At 38.3% G+C, this 23,356-nt stretch overlaps 1 protein-coding gene across 1 annotated transcript in view; it reads right to left on the bottom strand.

Moving 5' to 3' along the window:
• The window catches only part of MARCHF11 (membrane associated ring-CH-type finger 11), a 32,757-nt gene extending 9,730 nt beyond the window's left edge, over positions 1-23,027 (bottom strand). Inside the window, exons 1-2 of the mRNA XM_054645185.2 lie at positions 22,387-23,027; positions 21,283-21,438 (exon numbers count right to left, since the gene is read on the bottom strand). Coding sequence (XP_054501160.1) covers positions 21,283-21,438; positions 22,387-22,656 — 426 coding nt within the window. The 5' untranslated portion in view covers positions 22,657-23,027. The remainder of the gene's footprint in view (positions 1-21,282; positions 21,439-22,386) is intronic.
• Between the last annotated feature and the right edge of the window lie 329 nt (positions 23,028-23,356).

The following is a 23,356-nucleotide window of genomic DNA, read 5'->3' as shown; positions in this document are numbered from 1 at the left end:
ATGCATACTAGCTTTTTCATGGAACATGAAGATTTGGAATGGGGCTATTCATGCTAAATACTACCTTTTTATGTCAAACAACAATGGATACTCACTTCCTTTGTTAAGTCTCTTTATGAAGGTCAAAGAATGTCATTAACAAGTGATGCATGACAGAATGGTGTGAGCTTTCCATGACTCAGTATACAGGATTGAAGTTCGGGACTGAAATTCATTAAACATTCATTAGACCCCATAGGGTAATGTTAAACAAAATTATTTTTCATTTCTCAGCTGAAGCTATATAGCATGACTTGGCAGAAAACTGTCAAAAATGCTGCTGGTTATGTATGACTATCATCTTTCTTTATCAGTGTGTGACAGAACTGTATTAAATTTCTTTGGCATGCCTGAAATCAAAGTCCATTTACATGAAGTAAAGCTTTAACTGTCACAAAATATTGTACTGTCAAATTCACAGAAGAAGCTGGCAATAAACTGAAAAGATTTATATAAATGAAATGAACAGCAGATCTGTCACAGTGCAATTTCATAAGTTTGTAAACTCACTTCAGTTTATTTTGATTTTCTGTTTTGTTTTTTTTTAAACTTAGATTGCTCATAGTCTGCAAAGAGAGTAATGAACAAAAGAAAAAGCAATCCAAACATTTGGGATAAATAATGTAGCATGCAGTCTAGATAGCTTATCCCTTCTGGTGTTGTCTGAAGACCAGTGTCTCTTCCTCAGTGCCAACCACTGACCTATTTCATGAGGGCATTTTGTTGGCTTGTTGTTGGGTTTTCCCAATTCTTTAATTCTAGAAAAATTTGACCTTGACCTTGATAAGTTCTAAGAAACATAGATATGATCCTCACCTCTTCCTAGCCTCTTCTAAAGAACGTATTCTCATTATTTTACTCTTCTCTTGATCTGTCAAGAATGCAAGCAATTGAATCTCTCAACCTCAATAAAGTCAATAATTCGAAAGATTCAGCATATTAGCACACTATCAAATTATGACAATTACTAAGAAAAACACACAAGCATTCCAAAGGTTGTTCCTAGTTGTTCCTAACTCTTCTGTCTTTAAAAACAAAAGAACCAAGAAAACCCCCCAAACCAACCAACCAAAACTTCCATCAAAATAATAAATAAAAAAGAACCCCAAAAATAAGATTAGATATTTTCTTCTATTACCCAACTACTTTAACCTTTATGGTATTGACATTGTCCTATGAAAAAAATTTAGTTCTCCACCTTTTTCAGTATGAAGGTCAGCAAAAATCAAGAAATTCAAAAATTTTACAAAATTTTCCTCCCTATTACTGTAATCTGTAAATTAAGCTAATTGATGATATTCCACAGTAGATGGGTAAGGAAGGACTGTGTGTAAGACAGAAGACATTGCAGTGGCCTAGAAAATTTATGTGAAACTGCTAACTTGCCTCCTTGTGGCCGGCAGTCTGCCATAGGAATCCAGCACCCCAGGAGTGATGAGGTGGGATGGATTGCTGTTCAGCTCTAACACGCGATGAGCTTGGGGACCTCATCTTCTGTCTGTGTTAGTCCTTAGTGCTAATGGCAAGAAGACTGTGGATGTGCCTGATGGTTAACTTACCCCAACTGAAATTTCCCCCTCCTTGCCCCTCTCCAATGTGTTTGGATTTGTAACAGTCTGAGATTGTCTCTTGGGGAATAAGTGTCTTGATTTTTTTCCCTATAAATTTGACCGAGTTTGGGTAGAAATTATAAAAAGGCAAGCAGATGTTACTGGGACCGGTGTATTTGTCACATAATGAAGGTGATATTCTGTAGTTATGATGTTATTGACATGTTGATAGGCTTGGAATGTTCAGTCCTTCCTTAAACACGGCCAGCATTAGCCATTAGACAATGAGATGGACTGCACAGGACTCTATTGTTCGGTTGCTTTGCATTTCATTACAAGGCTTGTGAAGAGGAACTGGAGTTGTGGTCACACCATCTGCTTGTGCCGGAAGTCTCACTCACAACATGGCTAACACGTGTGAGAATACAACTGAAAGAAACCCAGGAAAAGAAAGCTCCTTCTAAGAGTAAGATTCTTATTACAGCATCAAAGTCAGGTAAACTTTCTTTGATTTCTCACAGTTATTTTCCTTATTGTATTCACTGTTCTGTTATAATCACTTCATCTTTTAATGTCAAATTAATGGCTTATGAGGTCACAAAATATAAAAATTATTCAGTGATAGTATGTTGAGAAATTGCATTCAGAGCAAAACAGACAATTATTTAACATTGTAAATTGAATGATCACATTATTCATGTGTCATGACTTAAATCCATTATTTCCACTAGTGTTTTTCTCATTTTCTTCATATAACTTGCTTCTAAAATTTTAATCATTCATGACTACAAATAATATTATGACTTTCTAATTTTATGACTTCTAATTTTTCCTATTTGCTGACTATACATTCCACAATCTGTAACAGTTATTTTAGCTAAACATTTTGCCAAGTTAGGAAAGATCTAGACAGGATTTTAGTGTCAGCTTCTGTAAAGTAGATGACTCTAAAAAAATATTACGAGAAAGATTGACATTTTTGCTCAACAACTAAAAAGAAATGTGAAATATTTTGTATCTTGATAGCTATAATAATACTGTAGGTTTCAGATATAATAATTTTGAAAACCTCATTTATGAGATTTTACAAATGCTTATAAATTTTACATAATAATTATAATATATATTATATTACATGTAATATAATATATATAAATATAAATATTATAATAAAATTATTATAAACTATTATAGAATTATTATAAACTATTAAGAATAAAATTTAAAATTATTTCAAATTTCTATGAAAATCCCATTTCATATTCCTTCTCATAATATATGTAGTGTTATAATGTAGCATGCCATCTCAGTTTCCCATGAAAAAAGCATTTTATTTTCATTTACAATGATGGCAAAAACTTCCATTGAAAATGGTGTTTTAAACAAAATATAATTAATGCTTCTGGTTTTAATGTAATACTTTCTGCCCTTGAAAACTTCCTAGGCTTTTACTTCTACTGACACTTCATTATATTTGGTTCTTTTAAACTTTTATTTACCACTGGTCTTTCCCTGATAAATCATTTGGGAGTATAATACATTAATGGTACTCTAGAGTTCAAATTCTGACCCCAGAAATATTGCTCCTTTTTTCTTTAAGGTTTCTGTCAAAGAAAAATACAAATATAAGGAAATAATTCCTTATTTTTGAGGTTGAGACTTTCAGAAGCTGAAGGAAATGTATTGATTTGATGGAAAAGTTGTTAAAGAATAAAGTCAATACAGTTATATGCATGTCCTTACTAACATAAAGGTGGATAAAATATTCAAAGGTCTGTCATTTTTGAGATAAATCAATCTTAACTTGGCTTTGTTTTAATAATGCCTTGTAGAAACCAATTGATTATGGTATAATATATGGGAGAAAAATTATCTCAAAAGAACTGATACTGTGCTTGTACCTAGAATACTTTGCATTAAAAATGCAAAGAAACAACAGGTTTTCCTACATCCTCAATAAAGAACATATGGAACTTCCTTATGGCTACCGAAATGCGTATCAGCTGTACCAATTTATAATCCACCAAAATTCCTTAAGGAGCTGTTATGGGGTTATCCCACTCTGTTCACTCAGAAACAGAGTTTATTATGGGCACTGCTGACAGAAACCTCTCAATCCCTTCACTCATTCTGGAAGGAATATTTTACATACCAGTAACAATAATGCCTGGCTGTGATCTACTGTAACATAACAAGATTAAACTGAAAACATACCAAATATATAACCTCCAAAACCTTTTGTTAGATTGCTCTAATTGCTAGAACTAATTCTTACAAGAAAAAGTTCTTTCCTAGTGTTATTCATTATCCATTACAGGATTTGTAATCTGTGTACATATGATTAAAACTTATAGAGAAGCAAAAGAACACACAGATTTAAGTTCAACATATCATTTTTTAAATGACTGTTCCTTACTTTATCCTGTTGGTAGTCTATGCTATTAGATAATTAGGATTTCTAAAATGTTTTGTAGTAAGCACACACTGCCTACATCATTCAGTATACAATGATAGTTAATTTACTGACCAGTCTGGACAGAAAATGCGTCGTTTTGAGTACACATACACAAAAACATTAGAAATGTCATTTTTAGCTATAGGCTTCTGTTTTTATGACTTTTTCTTAAAAGAATCAATGTCACAAAAATTGCAGCACACCATTAGTGGCTGCCTATTTTGATACATTATTAACACATTGAGTGCCTGGAGTCATGATGCCCATTATCTTTTCATCTGCCAGAGAGTTCATCAATACAGATAGTTTGGGCTGTATGTAATTTCTCCATCAGCTTGGAAGGCTGCACCACTATTTTACTTTGGGACATTCTGAAAACATAACATTTACCGTGCAGATCCCGTCCATCTGTGCACTGCTCAAGCAATTTAGTTGACAGCTCCTGGAAGTGTTGACTTACTGCATGTACACAACTGATTGAACATCTACACCTACCCTGGGTGCACCTTGGATTTCTGGCTGTCCAGAAGCTTGGACATCCTAGTCAATCTACAAAATCTTCACATTCTATTACATTCATCTCTCAAAATCTTACTACTTACTAAGTAGAACAGTTCAACCTTTTATCTTACAATTTTTAAAATTATGTTAGAATTGGGATCTGAGACCACAAGCAGAGCTGTGATGTCAACTACATTAGTCTTACATTATTCTTTCTCTGAGAAATTTTCACTATCTATTTTTTGCTGACAGCTAAAATAATGAAAGGAATTAGGCAAGACTGTGTGACCAGCCGAGGCAGCTACCCAGGCAGAGCTCCAGTGGAATACACTGACACCCTGGTGCCAGGCTGCAGAGTGTGCCCTGCTCTTGTGGCAGTAGGGGCCAGCAGCAGTGAGCGTGCCTGTGGGAGGCATGCCCAGGGAGAGGAGCTTCTCTTTGTACTGACAGAAAAGAGGCAGGCAAGCAGGGTGAGGAATATCGGAGTAAGAAAGAAAAAACAAAAAAGAGTTCAACTACCTTCCCTGGGACAGGCACAAAAGGGCAGACAGAATGCATGATATGGAGGATTCCCTATCCTCTGTCCAATGCAGTGACCTAAATGACAGGGGACAATGGTGACAAGTTCCTGCTGAACGCAGCAGGCAAATCTCTGCAACTCCCTCCCTGCAGAATTTTGGGTTTTTTAATCATGGGTCAATTTACATGGTGTTGAGCTTGTGATGACAGACAGGGTGTACCTGTCGCAAAGCAGAGAAAGGATCTTTGCACAGGAGTTTTCAGGGCTCACTGAAAGAGCTTTAGACTAAACTTGAAGGGAAAAGGGATAAAGCCATGTTCACTAGAGATCAGCCTGAGGGAAGCACACAAGTACTGGAGAGGCAGAGTCCTTTGGTCTGCCATCTCAGTAATGCAGGAATAAAGACCTGTATATGTCAGCAACAGCACAAGTTGAAAAGGAAACATACTTAGAAAGCAGAGAAACACCTGAGAATGGCCATGTAGGAATTAGGGCTTCTCCCCACAAAAAGGTGGTAGGATCAATAGCCCAGCTGACGTGCATCCACACCAATGCATGTGACATGGGCAACAAACAGGAGAAGCTGGAAGCCACTGGGCAGCAGGAAAATGGTGACATCATGGAAACATGGTGGGAGGACTTGCACAACTGGGGTGCTGCAATGGATGGCTGCAAGATCTTCAGAAGGGATAGGCAAGGAAGGAGAGCTGGCAAGGTAGCCCTGAACGTTAGGAGTGTCATGATTGTCTAGAGCTTAATGATGGTGCCGATAGAGTTGAGCATTTATGGATAAAGATTCGGGGGAAGGGCGACGAGGCAGACATCCTGGTGGGAGTTTGTTACAGGCCATCCAAGGAGGATGTAGACACAGATGAAGTATTCTGTACGAAGCTGGGAGAAGTTTCATGCTTGCTAGCTCTTGTTCTCATGGGGGACTACAACAAAAAAGAACAGATATCTGCTGATATACAACACAGCAAAGAGGACACAGTCTAGGAGGGTTCCTGAAGGAAATAAGAAACATGTATGGTTAGGTAAATTATTCTCAAGTTAACTTTTAACTCCTATGAGACTCAAACTAACTATGTTTAGTTTACTGGCATTTAGCTCATTGGTATTTTGCTAATTCGATGGAGGTGTATATTTGGTGAAAATGAAATTACCATTCTATGTGAATAAATAGTATTCCTACTGTAAAGTAGGAACTGTTCAATTTCTCTGGCAGCTGATTTGGAAATACTGAATTTCATTACAACCTACTGTACTTTTGATAGCATTATGTGAAAATTAAATATTAATGACTGGAGGAAATTAAAGCTTGCCATGGTTGTTGCAGTCTCTGCAACCCAAAGATGATCTGCAAAGTGATGCTGACAGCTTAGCTCAAACATAGGCTGTCCTGTTACCGTCAGGTCCACATTCCTGGAAGAACAGTTCCAGGAAGAGAAAAAACATTCAGTATAATTGCACCGAGGAAATAAACCTCAGCAAGATCATAAATAAGTGATATGAAGGAGGTATTAACAATTTTCATGCCATGTAGTCACTTTGGAGAGTTAACCACGTTTGTATATACAGTTCTGCATTTTACTTTTTCAACACGAATAGACAGTATCAGAAAAAGTTCTGGATTTGCTTTTTTCTTCTCTCCTGGGAAAAGAACTATCTGTAAATTCTAGCTAAAACTATTGACAACTTTTAAATTTAAAAAAAATGCTGAGCATGAGGCTAAGATTGTGCAGTTCATGATGATATTGATGCAGTCACCAAATATATGTAAGAAATTGCTCAGCATGGAGGGCCAGATCAAGCCTCTTCTACAAAAATACCCTGGACTCTAGTCACTATACAGTCACTAGACAGTCACTATACATTTCTGTTGATGCCTTCTTGTCTTCCATGTTGAATGTACTTAAGTATTAATTCTGGCTCCTTTACTGAAACTCACACTTAATTTGCTAGCTAGACTTTCCGAAAGTGCTGGCTACTCTTTCTCTGTCTTTTTGACCCTATGAATAATTAAATAATTTTTACAACCCATGCAAAAGGAATCATGGAGAGTTTATTTGAGAATATTCTATACCTTAATGTCTGGTCCATTCCCGTATGAGAACCTTGCCTCAAACCCATTGTTCAGGGGAGTTAAAGCAAGGTTTTAAACTTTCACCTCTAAGGATACTATTTAATAACAGATTTTTGTGTTATTCAGGATATTCAATAGTAGAACTTCCTCCAAGTAATTTATTGGAACACTTCCAGTTCCTGTACAATACATAGATGTTCACTGAACCAAAGGAAAAGCAATTGAAATTGATTACTCTATTCACATCATCTCCTTAAGGATACGTAGGGAAATGATTTTAGTATGGTACAAAGAAAGTGTTAGGAACTATTTCTGACACTGGCATATTTCAGTGGGCTCTGGATGCAGGAAAAGAAGCCATGGAAAGGCTTTAATGGAAAAGAACCATAGAAATTATATGAAAGTGAAAGCAATTCCATGCAATTGGAAATTCAGAGTTCAAAGTTTCCAGTTCACTGAAAGAACACTGGAAGAGGACCCTCAGAATGTAGATGCACAAACACATTTGATTGGATAAGTACAGTCTAGTTGTAAAGCATAATTTTGTTTAAAGTACATCATAATTACTGCTTCCCACTATCTGCTTGCAGACACTCTATGAATCCAAAGACATGCAATCAAATAACATCATCATGTATTGTTGCTGGATTTCCCTGCATCCTGCAGCAGCACTAGTCACAATAGTTGAACAACAGTTCAGGAACAAAGCAACTCCCCACCTTTAGTTACGAAGATGCACCTTCCCTATTCAGACTTCTTCCAGTTGCTATATGGCAGTGATGTCTTTCAGCCCTGCAAGATACAACCTCACCAGAAATCCACTGAGTACAAATACTGGCCTCTGCTCCTTTTGGCCCTCAGCAAAAACTAATTCACAGACTGCAACCAGAATTTTCATATGAAAATCTGGAAGATGCTCATGAGAGAAGAAGCAATCCTGATTTCATGTGTTTCTTTGTAAGATGTGAAACAAAGAGAAGTTCAGATTTCAAGGGCAATGAAATGACTCAAGAAACATATCCTGAGTTTGGGTTGTTGCCTTGTCTAATCCCCAAGTAAGATAATGAGTATCTTGGATGAAGGTTAGAAGGCAGAATGGCAAGAGTACCAAGCTATTATATAGCATGTAATCATGAAGAAGACAACCCTGGGTTCTGGGTTGTATGAAATCTGGCAGAGTCTGCTTTGTAAGTCAATTTGAATGTAATTGCTTAAATTAATAAATCAATTAGACTGATTTTGTAGTGAATTAAATTAGCAATAAGTTTTCAGTTAAAGAGAAATTAGTCATAATTATAGAATTTTAGATTGTACAAATGAATATGGTAAATAATATACAGCTTGAAAATTTGGCCTAGTGGAAGAATTAAGTAATTTATTAATTAATATATCACACATAATGTATAATAACTAAAAGGCTTTAAAAATATGCATAATACATTTATAAGAATTAGTATAATGGATTCATTACATTTTTAATTAATCAATAATTTAATGAATAATTTAATTTAATTTAATTATTAATTTAAAATTAATAATTTAATTTATTAATTTATTAATATTGGTATTAATAAGGAGTTTTTATTAGGTTGTTATTTAAATATATATTACACAGTAAAATTTTAGCAGTCAATTGCATCAGTTTTTTTCAGGTACTGCTAAATAATCTCAACTACACACTGTGTAGGTGCTGTTTGAATCAATACAAATTTTTTTCTAATAGTTTGAGTAGCCATTGTTTTGATCACTCACTTACAAGATTCCATTTTTATAAAAACATATAAGCTGTAGTGCTTAATTACAGAGAGTGGCAATTTAGATACTACATATCATATAATATTAGAGCTCTATCTGTGTAAAAACAGAATAGCTGCCTTTGTTGTATACACTGTACCAGATACTCTCTATTTCTCTCTAACCATATCATGAATATGTCTGAAATGCCTTGGCATAATTAAATTAAATTGCACAATATGCTTCTGAAAATTTCCAGCTGTCTAACTTGTTACACTCTGTGTCAACAATCATATTGCTTCAAGAAGCAATGGTTGCAATACCAAAAACTGTAATATCCATTCATATCACTGTGTTTGAAAATTCCCAAGCTATAAATTGTTCTTGGCTTGATGGTGCTGATATGGCTTACATATAACCTATGTACCATCTCTTGCAGTAAAAACAGACATAAAATAAAAATGCCATCAATTTCTCTCAAATACCAAAAGCACCAAAAAGAATGAAAGATAAGTACATGCTATTAATATGGAAAATACATTTATGGAAAAACCACTTACTGTTCTGCAATTGTCATTTTTTAAGTTTATTACTATAGACACATTCAAATTTTGTTGGTTCTAGACAATAGTCCCCTCTTTACATTTTTATTACATATGATGGTCTTCTTTTCAGAACAGAGGCTCATAAGATTGTTCTACCTTACAGTCAGCACAGTTTCTGGATTCCTTAACAATATTAACAGTAACAGTTGAGCTCTGATTAAACTAATTTAGGACACTCTTAGAAGAACACCTTAGGGGTCCCCTAGCATATAAGCCCTGAAACAACTTGCTAGCCACTTGAAAAAAATGAAAGCAATTAGGAAGAAATCCTTTATTCAGAGGGTGGTGAAGCACTGGTTGAAGGCCTGGTTAGATGGGATCCTAAGCAACCTCATATACCAAGTGGCATTCCTGCCCGTGGCATTCCTGCCCATGGCATGGAGGATTGGAACTACAGGGTCTTTAAGGTCGCTTCCAACCCAAACCATTCTATTGTCCTATGATTCTTTTTCACCTCTCTGAATGGATAGAAACAGGGAAGTAGATCTTCAATAGGCCCTGGTTCTGCCACTGTAGTCAGACAAAAATTTATTGATTTCCAGAGTTTGTGGGCAACTCATCCTTACATGGATTATGTCTAATGAAAAAGCAGGGAAGCATCTCCATCTCAGATGGAATTTTCACCTACTCCTTAGACTCTGGTTAAATACCAAGCCTGTGAGCTGAGAAAGTGCAGTGTTTAAGTCTCCTCTGACTGCAGACAGAGGTAATGGAACACGTTTCAGGGCTGTGAAACAGGTAGTATAAGATCTCATGGCTCAAAGAGGTAAATGGCTTAGACATCTAGTAAAGAGAGGACCTAATACTCTTCTTCAGGTATGTTTGTCCAGTCAGGCCTGACTGACTTAGTAACTTATGCAGATCCAACTCTGAATTACAGAAAACTGACTGTGAATCACTACCATAAACTATACCAAAAAAAAATCATTTAAATTGCCATTATACTGACATCGGACTGTTTTTTGCTATGCTGTATGGAAGAGAACTGTTTCTCTTGTATTAGCCTTAACTCATAGAGGATTCTAAGGGACAAGAGAGATGAAGGAATGCATCATTTCTCCAGTCAGGGAACTTGGAATGAGGTGTTGAACAGGAAAAGTTGGTATTTTAGTGACTGTGAAAACAAGCCTAAGCAACCTTCCAATAGAAGAGCTTTTAAAATGCCACTTTGTGAATGCCTGATCATGGTCCACCAAAATGAAGCAGCCCAGACTCTCAACCAACAAGATAACCAAGTCCAGTGGTGGAATGCTCCAGCAGGAAGTTAAGTAGCTGCAACTTTGGACCCACATCCTTCAGAAATGTTGATGGCCACAGTCAGTCTGAACAGTTGGATTGCTCTCTTCCAGCACATACAGGAGTTTTCTGAAAGTGCTTTTCCTTTAGTAATGAAAATAAACATGAGATGTGCAAATTAACCATCTCTTTGAAGGCACGCAAATTCGTGCACGAACTTGAGTTTGTAAATAAGAGTTAGGTTTCTAAAGAATTTTCTTTTTCTTATCATAAAACATATTTTGCAAAACTCTCTTCCCCTACAAGAGGAACAACAGGAAAGACAGGGAGAGAGCCTTTATTGGGGAGCATAGTGATAGGATGAGGTTTAGCAACTTTAAACTAAAAGAGAGTAGGTTTAGATTAGATATTAGGAAAAAATTCTTTGCAGTGAGAGAGGTGAGACACTGGAACAGGTTGCTCAGAGAAGTGGTGATGAAAACAGAGAAAGTGACCCTGGAACAGAGACATGGCTTCTTATTCACACTTCAGATATGGTAATGCAGGATTATAGGATATAGCACTGCAGAAATTCTAGATTATTTTTAAGTAAACAGGTTGGAAGCCTGTATCTCTGAACCCAAACAAGGAAGGAAGAACTTTGAAGGTTATCTTGAGGACCTGATGCATGAGAGTTGTACAATGAAGACAAAGACTCACTTGTGTCACTTGATGACCACCAAGACATCTGGAAGTACTTGAAGTACTGAAACTTCTTTCTATTCTAAAACAATCTAGACTAGAAGACTGAAGTCCATAGATCTTCTAGGTTTAATTGCTGGGGCTAAGTTCACAGCAATTGTATCAGTGACATCTGCAAAAGCAGGAGGGTAAGGCCCAGAGGAAAGAGCAGCTTTTAAAATTCCAGCAGCCACTTCCCACTGAACACACAATAGATTTTCCACAAATTTCTGAACACAGTCAAGTACATGGCATCAATTCTCAGTGGAGAAACTCTGAACTAGGCACATTTCCATAGAACCAACAGCAATTTCACATATTTCCTAGATTTTTAACCAAGGCTATAAGAAGGAAAGGGCAGTAGAAGTAGAGAATTTTGAAATCCCAGAGATTATAGGATCATAGAATTTTAAAGTTGCTAAAGATTTCTAAGATCATCAAGTCCAACCATTGACCTAGTACAATTCCTTTCAGCACTAAACCATATTCCCAAGTGCCACATCCACATGCCTTTTGAACACTTCCAGACATGATGATTTCACCATTTCCCTGGGCAGTCTGTTTCAATGCCTGACCACCATTTCAATGAGGCAATTTTTGCTAATCTCAAATCAAAACCTCCCCGGGCCATTTCCCACAACTTGAGGCCATTTCCTCTTGTCCTATTGCTTGTTCTTCACTTGGGAGTAGAGGCCAAACCACCTCACCACCACCTCCTTTCACGTAGTTGTAGAGAGCAATGATGCACCCCTGAATGCAATTCTACAAGATGTATTTGAAGGTCCCTCTGTTTACACTGGGTAGTGGAGTATATGAAGATCTTTTTTGTAAGTTTGACAGATATCAGAAAAGCATCTGTTATTCATCTAATTTCTATTTGGTGCAAGCATCCAGAAGGCAATGAGAATCATCTCATTGCCTTCTGGATGCTTGCAGGACTCTGTAAATGGTGGGTGAGGAGGAAGTGACCCTCTTTATTAAGTCTTAGGAGGATTTTAGGTCAGCTTGTACATTCAAATACCATCAAAGTGTCCTTTTTGGGAGGTGGCATCGAATGATTTGAGCTTACAATGATTTTTATGGTCACTAAAAACAGCGGCTATGTGGAGGAACAGTGCTGCAGGTGCAGGAGAAGGATAAAAGTGTGAGTCTCCCATATTCTATTTCTATTATTCTGATGTGACTCAGGGAGCTCACATCAGCTGTTACACCCATTCCTTCAACTAAAATTTGTCCAACTGCTCTACTCCTATGAAAGAGCAGCCCTGAAACAGATGCGGACTTTAGTCATTCAAGGAGGAACACAATGTTCTGGGAGTAGCCACAAGCTCTAGTAGATTGTAAATTGTAGATTGCTCAGATAAAGCGATGAGAGATACATAAAGTGTTCCATTAAGATGTAGACTCTCAGTCTGTCTGTTTCTGCCCATGGAGCAGAGGGAGCCTCCTTAGCATGAAAAAAGAGAAGGCATACTGAAGTTTACTCTCATTTTCTTCAGTTAAAGATTCCTGGCTGCCAGTGTCACAGAATTGGCTTTATCCAAAATATTTGTAGTGGTTGGAATAATATGCTTCCAGTGTTAGGAGAGTAGTTAAATGTACATAAAGCTAGCGAGCATTTGATCTTGATGGCAAGGTACATGACTATGTGAAACTGCTAAGGAATTATTTTATTATATCTGTTCTTTAGCCATGAAAGATGAGAAAAATGAGCCTTAGCTTAGGAAATAGCCCCCATCCACTAATATGGCTTGTGAGGGTAACAGTATGGTATATTCCTGTACTGGGAATATAGTCATCACAGAACTGGCAAAGTTTAATGCTGCCCTGAAGGGAAGACACTGCCAGAAAAATATGCAAAAATGGGACACATACACACTAATAGAGTAGGGAGTAAGGAAACAGCATGTGGCCAAGAATGAGAATACTCATTCTCCACGAGCTTCATTGAAATGTAAACAAAAGAAGAAGAAAAATTAAAGAAGAAATAAAAGTAAATAAAAAGAAAAGTTGAAATAAATTTTAAAAAGAAGCAAAGAACCCCATGGCAAAAGAGTCAAGCAGGCAAAACACACAATGAGGGTGCTCTGACTCAGACAAGTACTTCAAAGGAAGTGAGGTCAAAGTGTTCCTTTCACCGTTGCACTGTAGCCACAAAAGCAGGCAGGGGCTATTCTCTGCACACTGCTGAAGCAATAAGAAAGAGTCTTCAGAGTGAATATCAAACATCCAATTTGAATCTATACATGGGACAAAAAATTTTTTAAAATACAAGTGCAATAGGTACAAAAGCTGTCTCCCCAGTACAGCAAATTAAGAAAGAAGTAAGTTGGCATGACTGACAGTCATTGAGATGAAGTGCTGAAGACTTCAGTGAGAATGGACCAACATTCAAAACCAAGAAGTATTAAAAGTAAATTTCAAAATTAATTTAATAAAATCTTCTTTGACAAATTTCAGTTGTGGATAACAGTACAGGGACACTTCAGAGTTAACACAGACTGGTAGAGAAGTCAGCATGTATTGACAGTACTTGGTGCTCAGAGCAGGCTACTTGCACTGCCAAATTGGCATAAGGTAAGGAATCATGGACACACGGTATGAAAGCAGTACACCATCATGTATTAACAATTTTTCATATTAAAAAATAGAAGAAGCCTGCTGAAACAACCACTTCTTGGTTTCAGTATTTTTCCACTAGTCTCTGTTGATAGGAATTAAAGACTTAAATAATCAGAATTTTTGACATATGACAAAAAGACAAAAATTTGTATTGTGAAAACTCAGAAATCTTTGATCACTACACAAACTTCTAGCAGATCAAGCCATTGGGAAAACACCCAAGCACAGAAAATGACAAAAAAAGCCAGTAATACAAAGGTTTGTGAATGCAGGTCTGATACCATATCTTAAGGCTTGCATTGTTATTCTTAGCATTTCAAATGGCAGCACTTATATATATGTAGCAACCCTGATTCCCATTGACATCCTTTTCTACTTTTGGATGTTTTTTTATAATGAAGTCTCTTGCAAATATGTAATTTATGCTTATATTTCCAGCAATAACTGTAATTGGATATATTTCCTCTGAAAAACAACCTGCCTCTGTATCTCATGCAAGTCATTCTGCCCCATGAAAATCATAGGCTGAAGGAATCTAACTTTTTTTCCTTGAATTGAACCCACTATTTAATATAACAAGATAATACCACTCTTTAAATCTATATTATATGTCTTACCACTAAATCAGTAGGACACTTGTAATTAAAAAATTATTTCCAAGAACCATTCACAGTTTACATTGCACTGTTTTTTTCACACTATTCTAGCAGTCAAACTGCCTTGAGCACAATCTACACATCTCACAAAATAAAAACAGAAAGCAATTGAATTTTAATAAGCTACAGAAAATAAAAGTGTAATGTATGAAGGGCACACACCCACATACTTTTAAGGCTATTTTTTTTTAAGTATGACCTGCTTTTTTTTATTTTGTATTTTACTTGATTACCTTAGAATATACTTGGAAGTCTGACAGAACTGTTTAACTGATTTTCTCTGTAATCCCCCATATTTCTTCCTGGTGGCTTCAGCTCCCACTTGATGTGTCCTCTGACCTCTTAAGATGAATTTAATTTCTTCTCATAACTTACAAATATGCTTCAAAGGAATATCAAAGTCAATATCTAGTATTTTGTTATTAGTTCTTCTCTATCCCTACCCAACTCTCACTGTGATGATAGAATCAGTTCCTTTGTTCAACTACTGTTCTTTATTTTTTCATGACTTTCAGATCATTGGTACTTATGATATTGTTCCATCCCCTCTTCTCTCTCACCTGTCATTAATTATCAATTAGATCCATTTTTCTAAAGTTTCTAAAGCTTTTTTCTTCTTTTCCACTGTAACGTCCACTTTGCACTCCTTCAGCTCTGTATGCTAGCAGCCAAATATTCAGCTCCTAGTGTGCTAGCAGTGCACCAGTGGCCTGCTTACTTGCTCTGTGAAAAATGTGCTCTCTCATCTGAATGGCCAACCAAATGTTTTTCTCAAGCTAAACTGACTTCTGTCTCCACACCTTTTTACCACCTTTATTTGCCCGTTCTCTACTCCTTTTATTTCCAAGTCTTTCTATGCATTAATTACAAGAAAACAAAGAAAACACAATATGAAATTCATTATTCCATCGGAATTTTCTCTTTGATGCCTTCAATTTTTTGCATTTCTGTTTTTAAGCTGATGTCCTTGCTTTTATACTCTCCGTACTCTGCACCACTGGCACTTGCTTACCCAATTCTCTTTTTCACTCCCTCATTTACCTTCAGATCTTTAACAGAAAGTAAACATAAAATGTATTTTGCCTTTCCCATCACAGAAAAAACCCCCAGCTGCCCTCTCCAACAGCTCTGCTATCCTTTTGTTTCCTAACTCATTAAGCATGATACTTAGAACTGATCATAATCACCATCTACCCAGTGCAGTCACTGAGCTGACTGTGAGTATATCAGATTAAAACGTCTATCCAGTCTAGTAAATTCTCCCTAGAAGTGGCCAAAAGATGCTTACAAAAAAAAAAAAAAAAAAAAAAAAAAAAAAAAAAAAAAAAAAAAAAAAAGTGTGAGAAGTACAGGTACTGTATCTATGATATCTATGATGATGACTGACATCTAGTTTTCTGTTTCAGATTTCTCTCTCCTGTCAAGACTAAAGAATTAGTCTGCTTCTACCACTTTTTATATGGATTTTACCATTCAATTAGGGTCATTAAAATCTCTAGGATTTTCTGTCCCAGCCCTATAGTTTTATCGCTCCAAAACATGAATTTGTTCTTGAAATGATCCTTAATTCATCAGGAATTATCTTAAATTTAAATATATATTTGGATCCTCCTGTTCTCAATATTTCTAAAGCTTGCATGTGCTTTCTATGTAGCACATCTAAGTCTATTCATATGTAAAAGATAATTTCTCATCATCACTTTTGTCTTATGTCTTAATTACCATAACACATATTTTAAGCTCATGACAAAAGTAATTTTCTCAGCAAGGACAAAACTGCTTCAAGTACAATTCCTTTTATTCCACTACTTTGACCATGTTACTGGCCTACTTTCTCCACTATGATGGACTCTCTTCTCCATTACATGAAATTAAAAAGACTTTATTTGATTTTTTTAAGTCCTTCCAGGCATTTATTGATGTATTAATTACCTTCTAATGACTACTCAGGCATTGAATCTCATTTCCATTTAGTTCGTAACACCTGTCTCAGCCAAGTATTTCATTTTCCAACAGCCCTTGCATAGTGCCTTCATATTCAAAGGGTGCTTGCAAAGCTTCATTATTTTCTTTTTAAGAGGCCTCTTAAAATACATTCCATTTGAGATGCCACAAACTGAACTATAGTTAGAAATGGCTAGTGTACCACGGGTCTCAGTACCAGGGCTAGTGTACCATAGATTTGTTCCTTATCTCTTTTTCAAACTTCTTTGTAAATTGTCCAATATTGGAACAATCCTTTTTGTTCTTTTTTGTCCACTGACATATGGAATAGCACAATGTATTCTTCTGGATCTTCAGTACAGGAAGAGACATTAATAGATTGTCCTTAGTACATTGCGCAGTTTAGAATGCGTAATTGAAGATTTCAGCCTTTCCCCTTTCCCCTTTTTAGTTATGCCTAGAAGAACTTAATGCTGTCATCCAGCCAAGCATAGTCATTAGCAAAAACTTTTACTAAACATTTACTCTACAATTTTGTCTGGACACTGACCTCCATACTGAAGTAGCTGAAGAACATGACTTTTGCACTTTTTAGTGTAACACATATTCACATACTTGCAGTCTGTTATGCAGTTTTGCTCATGCTTATCTAGTTGATGCCAGTGAGCTTTCTCAAATGAGCGAGGATTACGCACATTAACAAAATTTGCAAAAGTGAAACCTCACCTTTTGAAAAGGTACCACTTTAATTTTTTTCTATTTTAAGAAATCAGATCTAACAAGTAAGCATTTACTTATTTAAATAAGTGTTGTGATTTTACTGGTATATCAGAAAAGGTGTTGAACTGCCACACAATTAGGTTTTAAATTAGCACATCCATCTACTGTATTACTTTTGGAATAGGCCCATTTCAGCAAAGTACCAGAATATAATGTTTTAATGAACAGGATTTATCAAACACCTAATGTAACACCATTTTATGACAGACTACACTAACAGTCTGGAAAAGGCTACTCTCTAAATATCTTTACTACTCACTTATAGAAGTGACAGGTTTTAGTACCAAAGTATATATTCTCAACCTTTGCATTATTCTATTCCACTTTTAAACATTAATTCTCAATCTTACAAGAGCACTGATATTTTTCAATACACATTCATACTTAAGTGCAAGTCTAGTGAACTAATCTCCTGACAGCATAAAAATTACATAGCACCAATAAAAATAAAGCAATGTGTTTATACTTCTTTTAGGAATATATTTCCTTTAGGAAGGAAATCTGTACAAATTATAACCTTATAATGAACTAATAAAAAATATTTATTTTTGCACTTTTTTCTTTTTTTGTTAATCTCAATTATAATTCTAAATTAGTTTAATTTCCAAATCACACATTTGAAGTTTCTTTCTCCTTTTTAAGTACTTCCAAAACTCCCTGCCCAAAGCAGTTTTTATTCCAGCTCCCCTCATTATAGTTTCAGGGGCAGTAAGGAAATTTCCTAGTTATTAACATAGCCCAGCCTATTACTGGATCAAATTCCACCCCGCCAATGGAGCAAGTCCAGCAACATGAACGTGTGTTTTCATAATTGGATTAGTACAAGATACGTCTTTCTGATATGATCCTAAGAGGGATACTGAAAAATTTCCAAATCTCTGTTATACATCATATCAAATGTCATCAACTTGTTTGTGTGTTCATCTTCCACTGCTAGCCCATGCCATGCGTTAATTTGGGGTTTTGTTTATGTTTTAAGGTTTATTCCCATAATAAAATCTATGTGTTTCCAGGATTAGATTCTTAAAGGTGAATTATGTAGTAGCTGCTGAAACTGTAACTGGAACACTGACAGTGGAAGAATTTCTATCAAAATAGAAATATTCTGTTTCTTGAATGTCCTGCCCCAGGAGATGCACCCCTTGGAGATAACTTTGCCTTCCATGAAGCAATGGAAACCACAGAACATGTTAGATATTAAATGGAATATTCACATCTATTCCAATGTTCTGAACGAAAACAAAGGAAAATCTTTCTTAAGTCTCTACACATTGTTACATTCCTTAAATACATGAGGTGAAAGCAAACCTGAAGAGCTGTTGTAGATCTGCACAGACCTGAGAGTAAATAGACCAGGCTTGCATAGACCTGGCACAAATCTGCATTCACCTGAGAAAAAGCATTTTTTGTTAATAGCACCAGTTTCCTCTCCTATGACACTGCCCACAAAGTTCTAATAAGTAAAAGACCGGTAGAGACAATTCTGGGAAGATGGACTGAGGCAGACTGGTGGTTGTTGACAGAGTAAACTACTCCTGTCCAAATACTGTATCTAATGTAATGCAAGAAGTCCTGACTTTTTGGGAACTTTTAAGTACATTCACTACTTCAGCTGACGATGTTTTAAAATCCTTCCGTATTGAAATGGTCTTACCCTTAGCTTTTTGCTAAAACTAACCAAAAAGTTACCTTAAAACGAGCATTTGTGTAGCGTAGAAAACGACTCAGAACCTGTCCAAAATTTTAAGCCAAGCCAGTGGCTAAAAGCAGCAAATATTATTACAGTCAAGAGTATGGGGAGTAAGCGCATTTTAAAACTGATTCCCCTTATAAAATTACACAGATGACTGCAGTTTGAGACTTCCTTTCAGGTTCTGTTACTACAAGACAAATATTCTGTGTAGGAGACTGAGAAAGGTACTACTGTGTTTCCTCAAAGAGATGTGTGATCTTTTGGGTGTCAGGAATTTGACCTCAGGATTGTATGTCCAACTTATTATTTGAGTGGCAACTCTATGAAATCTTTCTGTATGCTATTTTGTCTTGAAAGAAAGGACAGACTTAAATAACTTACCTAAATAATGAAAGACAGGGTGAAGAATAAATAAAGAATTAAGCTATTTAATGAGAAACATGAATCTGGTTTCATTCCCTCCTGCCCGCCCCCCAAAAAAAATAAGAAGAAAACAGTGACAACTAATGCAATGAGTGGCATTTAACTTTTGTCTCTTCAGTTTCTTTTTACTTCCCTTGTAAGCTTGGCCAAACTTTGTTGCCTACTGCATCATCTACTGACTCTTCTTCGCTTCTCTTTTCCACAGTTGTTCTTCAAACTTGGGCTTGATTCTGCTGTCCACAGATAGGTGTCTAATAACTTTTCAAATGTTCTTTAATATTCACTTGGCCTCCATCTGCAGTTCCAGAGTCCCTCACAAGTTCTGTCATATCTGCTATTCTGTTACACATTTTGACTACCTTAGGACATCTCAAATAGTACTAGATACCTCTTTGCAGGCAACTGTGTCATGTCTTTGCTGTCTAACAATTTTCAGATACTATAATTGCAAACTATTGCTATAGTAATCTTTGCTAGGAAAAGGATGAGATTGCTGTGGAGATGCAAGAAATAAAGACTTTTTAAAAGTTTAAAAAAAGCCAAAAGTATTAAACCCCGTGCCAAACCATGCCTGTGTAGAAACAGAATCTACCACCTTCATTTTCTGGAATGTTTTACAAATCATTTACTTTTTAACATCATAAAGATTCTATCCAGGAAAGCTTACCAAAACCTTTCCTTTGAGAATTTATAAAGGAAAAAAATTGAACTCCACTGGCTCTGAAAGTACTTGCCCATAATCTGAACAGCTGTAAGCAAGTACTCCAGATATTCTGCATCCAAGGAATGCTTATCACGTTCACACAACTGCCATTACCACCCAACCATGCCTTTTCTATAAAACTCCAATCAAACACAGGCACAGAAAAATGACCCGTGTGCTCTGGCCTTTGAGAGCTCCATCATCTCTGAGCTCTTAGGATCAAAACTAAAAAAAAGATACAATTATCTTACTAAATGTGTTCCTCAGATGTTATAAAATATAATTTCCAAGATGGAATTTAAAGTCCCTAAAGAATTCTGATATGCAAAGTGGTATTAAGGCTTCCCTAAGAGATCTGGTGGAGCTTTGAGTTTCTCCCCCCACCTCTCCCTGAACACGCTACCACTACAATGCTCTAACTTCCATCTCATGTTCTGATGCTGCTGAAATGGAGCTCTGGAAAATGCTACTGCACATTTCAGCTTCTGAAACAGCTTCTGGTGGACAGAACTTTAAGAGTGTTCTACTGCTCTGAATTGTGCCAAGACTGAAAAGTCCCCTCCTTTTACATTTCGACAGTAGATGAATACACAGACAACAGAAGCTTTCTTCACCTCTCCCCTCTGGATCCCAAGTTGAAGAAAGAACAAAATCAACCTTTGAGTGAGTCTTGAACAAACAATAAAGACATTTTTAAAGTTTAAGAAGTTAATCTGGGAAATCCAAGTTTTCTGTCACATCTCAGCATGATTTAACTACTTACAGAATTTACCAACCTCTAAAAACCATTTTTACAGCAAATCAAAAACTAGAAGAACATAACAGAACCAAATCACTACACATTTTAAGATGTAACTGGTCTTAAAAACCAACTTCAAGTGGGTGCAAGTGCTAGCTGGTTAGGCATATAGGATCTTCTGCTACATTTTCCAAAAACCTTGGAAGTAAAAGTAAGAATAATTTTGTTTAAAAAAAAAAGACTGAAAAGACATACTTTTTTTTTAAAAGAACAAATTACCTGACAAGGCTTTTTCATTTTAATGGCTATAACATGGTATCTGTAACAGCAGAGTTCACAGGTCCATGACCCTCTTTCACTTATCCACTTTAAGAGGCAAAGCTGATGCGTGTATCGTACCGAGCCATCACAGCGGCAAGGGTTTAACAATTCACCCTGGAAAGGCAATACAGAAACATCAACTTTAAAGGAACCTTTCACATACATGTACACTCAATACCAAAATCTTTAGGGGTCTGTAACAATGACCTGGTCTCTATCTCACTATCTGTAAAAGCATGTATTTTTGGCTATGAAATACTCAAAAATGTAATTGTCTTAAAAATACCTAGCTGCTTCTTCTGAGAAAAGCCAGAAAGCTGTCTACACATGTTCATCTACCTGTGTGAAACAACTGAAATATTATCTTGCATTAAACAACAGTACCATTAGCCCTTTCAAATACCTCAAAAGGTATCAAAAGTGGTTTGATACATTTCTACAACAGCTATTTGAAATCATCATTCAGAAAGAAATGTGTGATGTCACAATTCCAAGACAGCCTTACTCTTGGAGCATGGCTCTGTGCTGTCCAGCTAGCCAGCTGTCAGACAGGACCTTAAATAATGTAAGTAAGCACTTCCCCCAGAGTTTCTGTGTTATATAAATCAGCTATTCTCTTCTTTCCAACTCCAAGAGAAGCTATAAAATTCTAGTTACAGATCCATTGCTGATATTATGCCCAATAACGTCACGACAGAGATGATACTTGGAGGTCTTCTCAGCATTACCTGTAAGCTAACACTCTCATTTTAAAGTCTAACAGAAACCTGAGAAATTCGTACTGTGTAGAGTCCCTCAGAGGTGAACCTGGGAGCGGGAGCGCCAGAGGACACCCCGCGTGCGAGCCAGACACGGCAAAATTCCTGAATTCTCCCAAAGCTTTGCGCCGGCTCAGGTTCGCCCCAGGCGTTTGCCCCAACCAGCCCGCACAGCGGCAGCCCGGGAGGGCGATTCCGTCCGGGGAGCGCCGCCGAGATCAGCACCAGGGACAGGGCTCGACCCCGAGCCGAGGGTGCGGCGGTGCGCGGGAGCCGCCCGCCCGCCCCCGGCGCCTGTGCTCACCTGCTCGGGGCCCTGGAAGCAGATCTTGCAGATGGGGCCGGCCCCGCCGCCGTGGCCGCCGCTGCCGCTCTCGCTGCTGCTGCACACCGAGCGCGTCTCGGGCTTGTCGCCGCCGGCGGCCCCGCTCTCCGAGCCGCCCCTCCGGCCCTCGCCCTCCTCGGGGGTGTCCCCGCTCGCCTCCCCCGCCCCGGCCGGCAGCTCCAGCGGGGCGGCGGCGGCTCGAGGCGGCTCTCCGGCAGGGAGCACGACGCTCCCGGAGGCGCAGCTCATGCCCCGGGGCACCCGCTCCCCCGGGGCGGGGACGGCCCGCAGCGGCGGATGGCGGCGGCTCGGGGGCGGCTCGGGGCTGCCGGCGGCCGGGAAGGTGACCCGGCGGGCGGGCGCGGCCGCTCCCTCACGGCCCGGCGCTCTGCGAGGAGCGGCGCGCGGGGCCGCGGGCGGCGGGGCGGGGCGGGGCGGGCGGCACGCGCGGGGGGACGGAGCGAGGGAGGGACGGAGCGAGGGAGAGAGGGAGGCGAGGGTCCGGCGCCGGGCACCGCCGCCCCCGCACCGCTCCGGGAAAGCCGCCGCCGTCGCCAGCGCCCTGGCGCCTGCCCAGCCGGGCGGAATCCCTGCCCCTTTCCGGGACGAAAATCCCTGCCTGCTCTCCCGCCTGCCCCCGGCGTTCCTGCCCTCAGCACCGGCTTCCCCCGCACCCCGGCGGCCGCGGCCCCTGCCCCGCCCCGCGGGCACTGCCTTCCCTTCCCTGGCCTGCCCTTCGGGGCCACCTCCTGGCCCCACTCCCGGCGCCCTGTGCCCAGGGGGCTCCTTAACCACGGGCGCCAGCGCCGGGGGATGCGGCCCTTCAGGGGACACCTACGGATCTTTCTACTTTATCGGGGTTTTGGCTGCAGGAAGCTGCAGAACGAATATTCAACAGTTGTTCTTTAGGTGTGAAACAGTAGCTCTCCCAGTCTTCTGTGGCTGCCTT

Source organism: Agelaius phoeniceus, chromosome 1 (assembly GCF_051311805.1).
Source record: "Agelaius phoeniceus isolate bAgePho1 chromosome 1, bAgePho1.hap1, whole genome shotgun sequence".
Classification (NCBI taxonomy): Eukaryota; Metazoa; Chordata; class Aves; order Passeriformes; family Icteridae; genus Agelaius; species Agelaius phoeniceus.
Note: the sequence above shows the minus strand (reverse complement) of the source record. Positions and strands in the feature narration are given on the sequence as shown.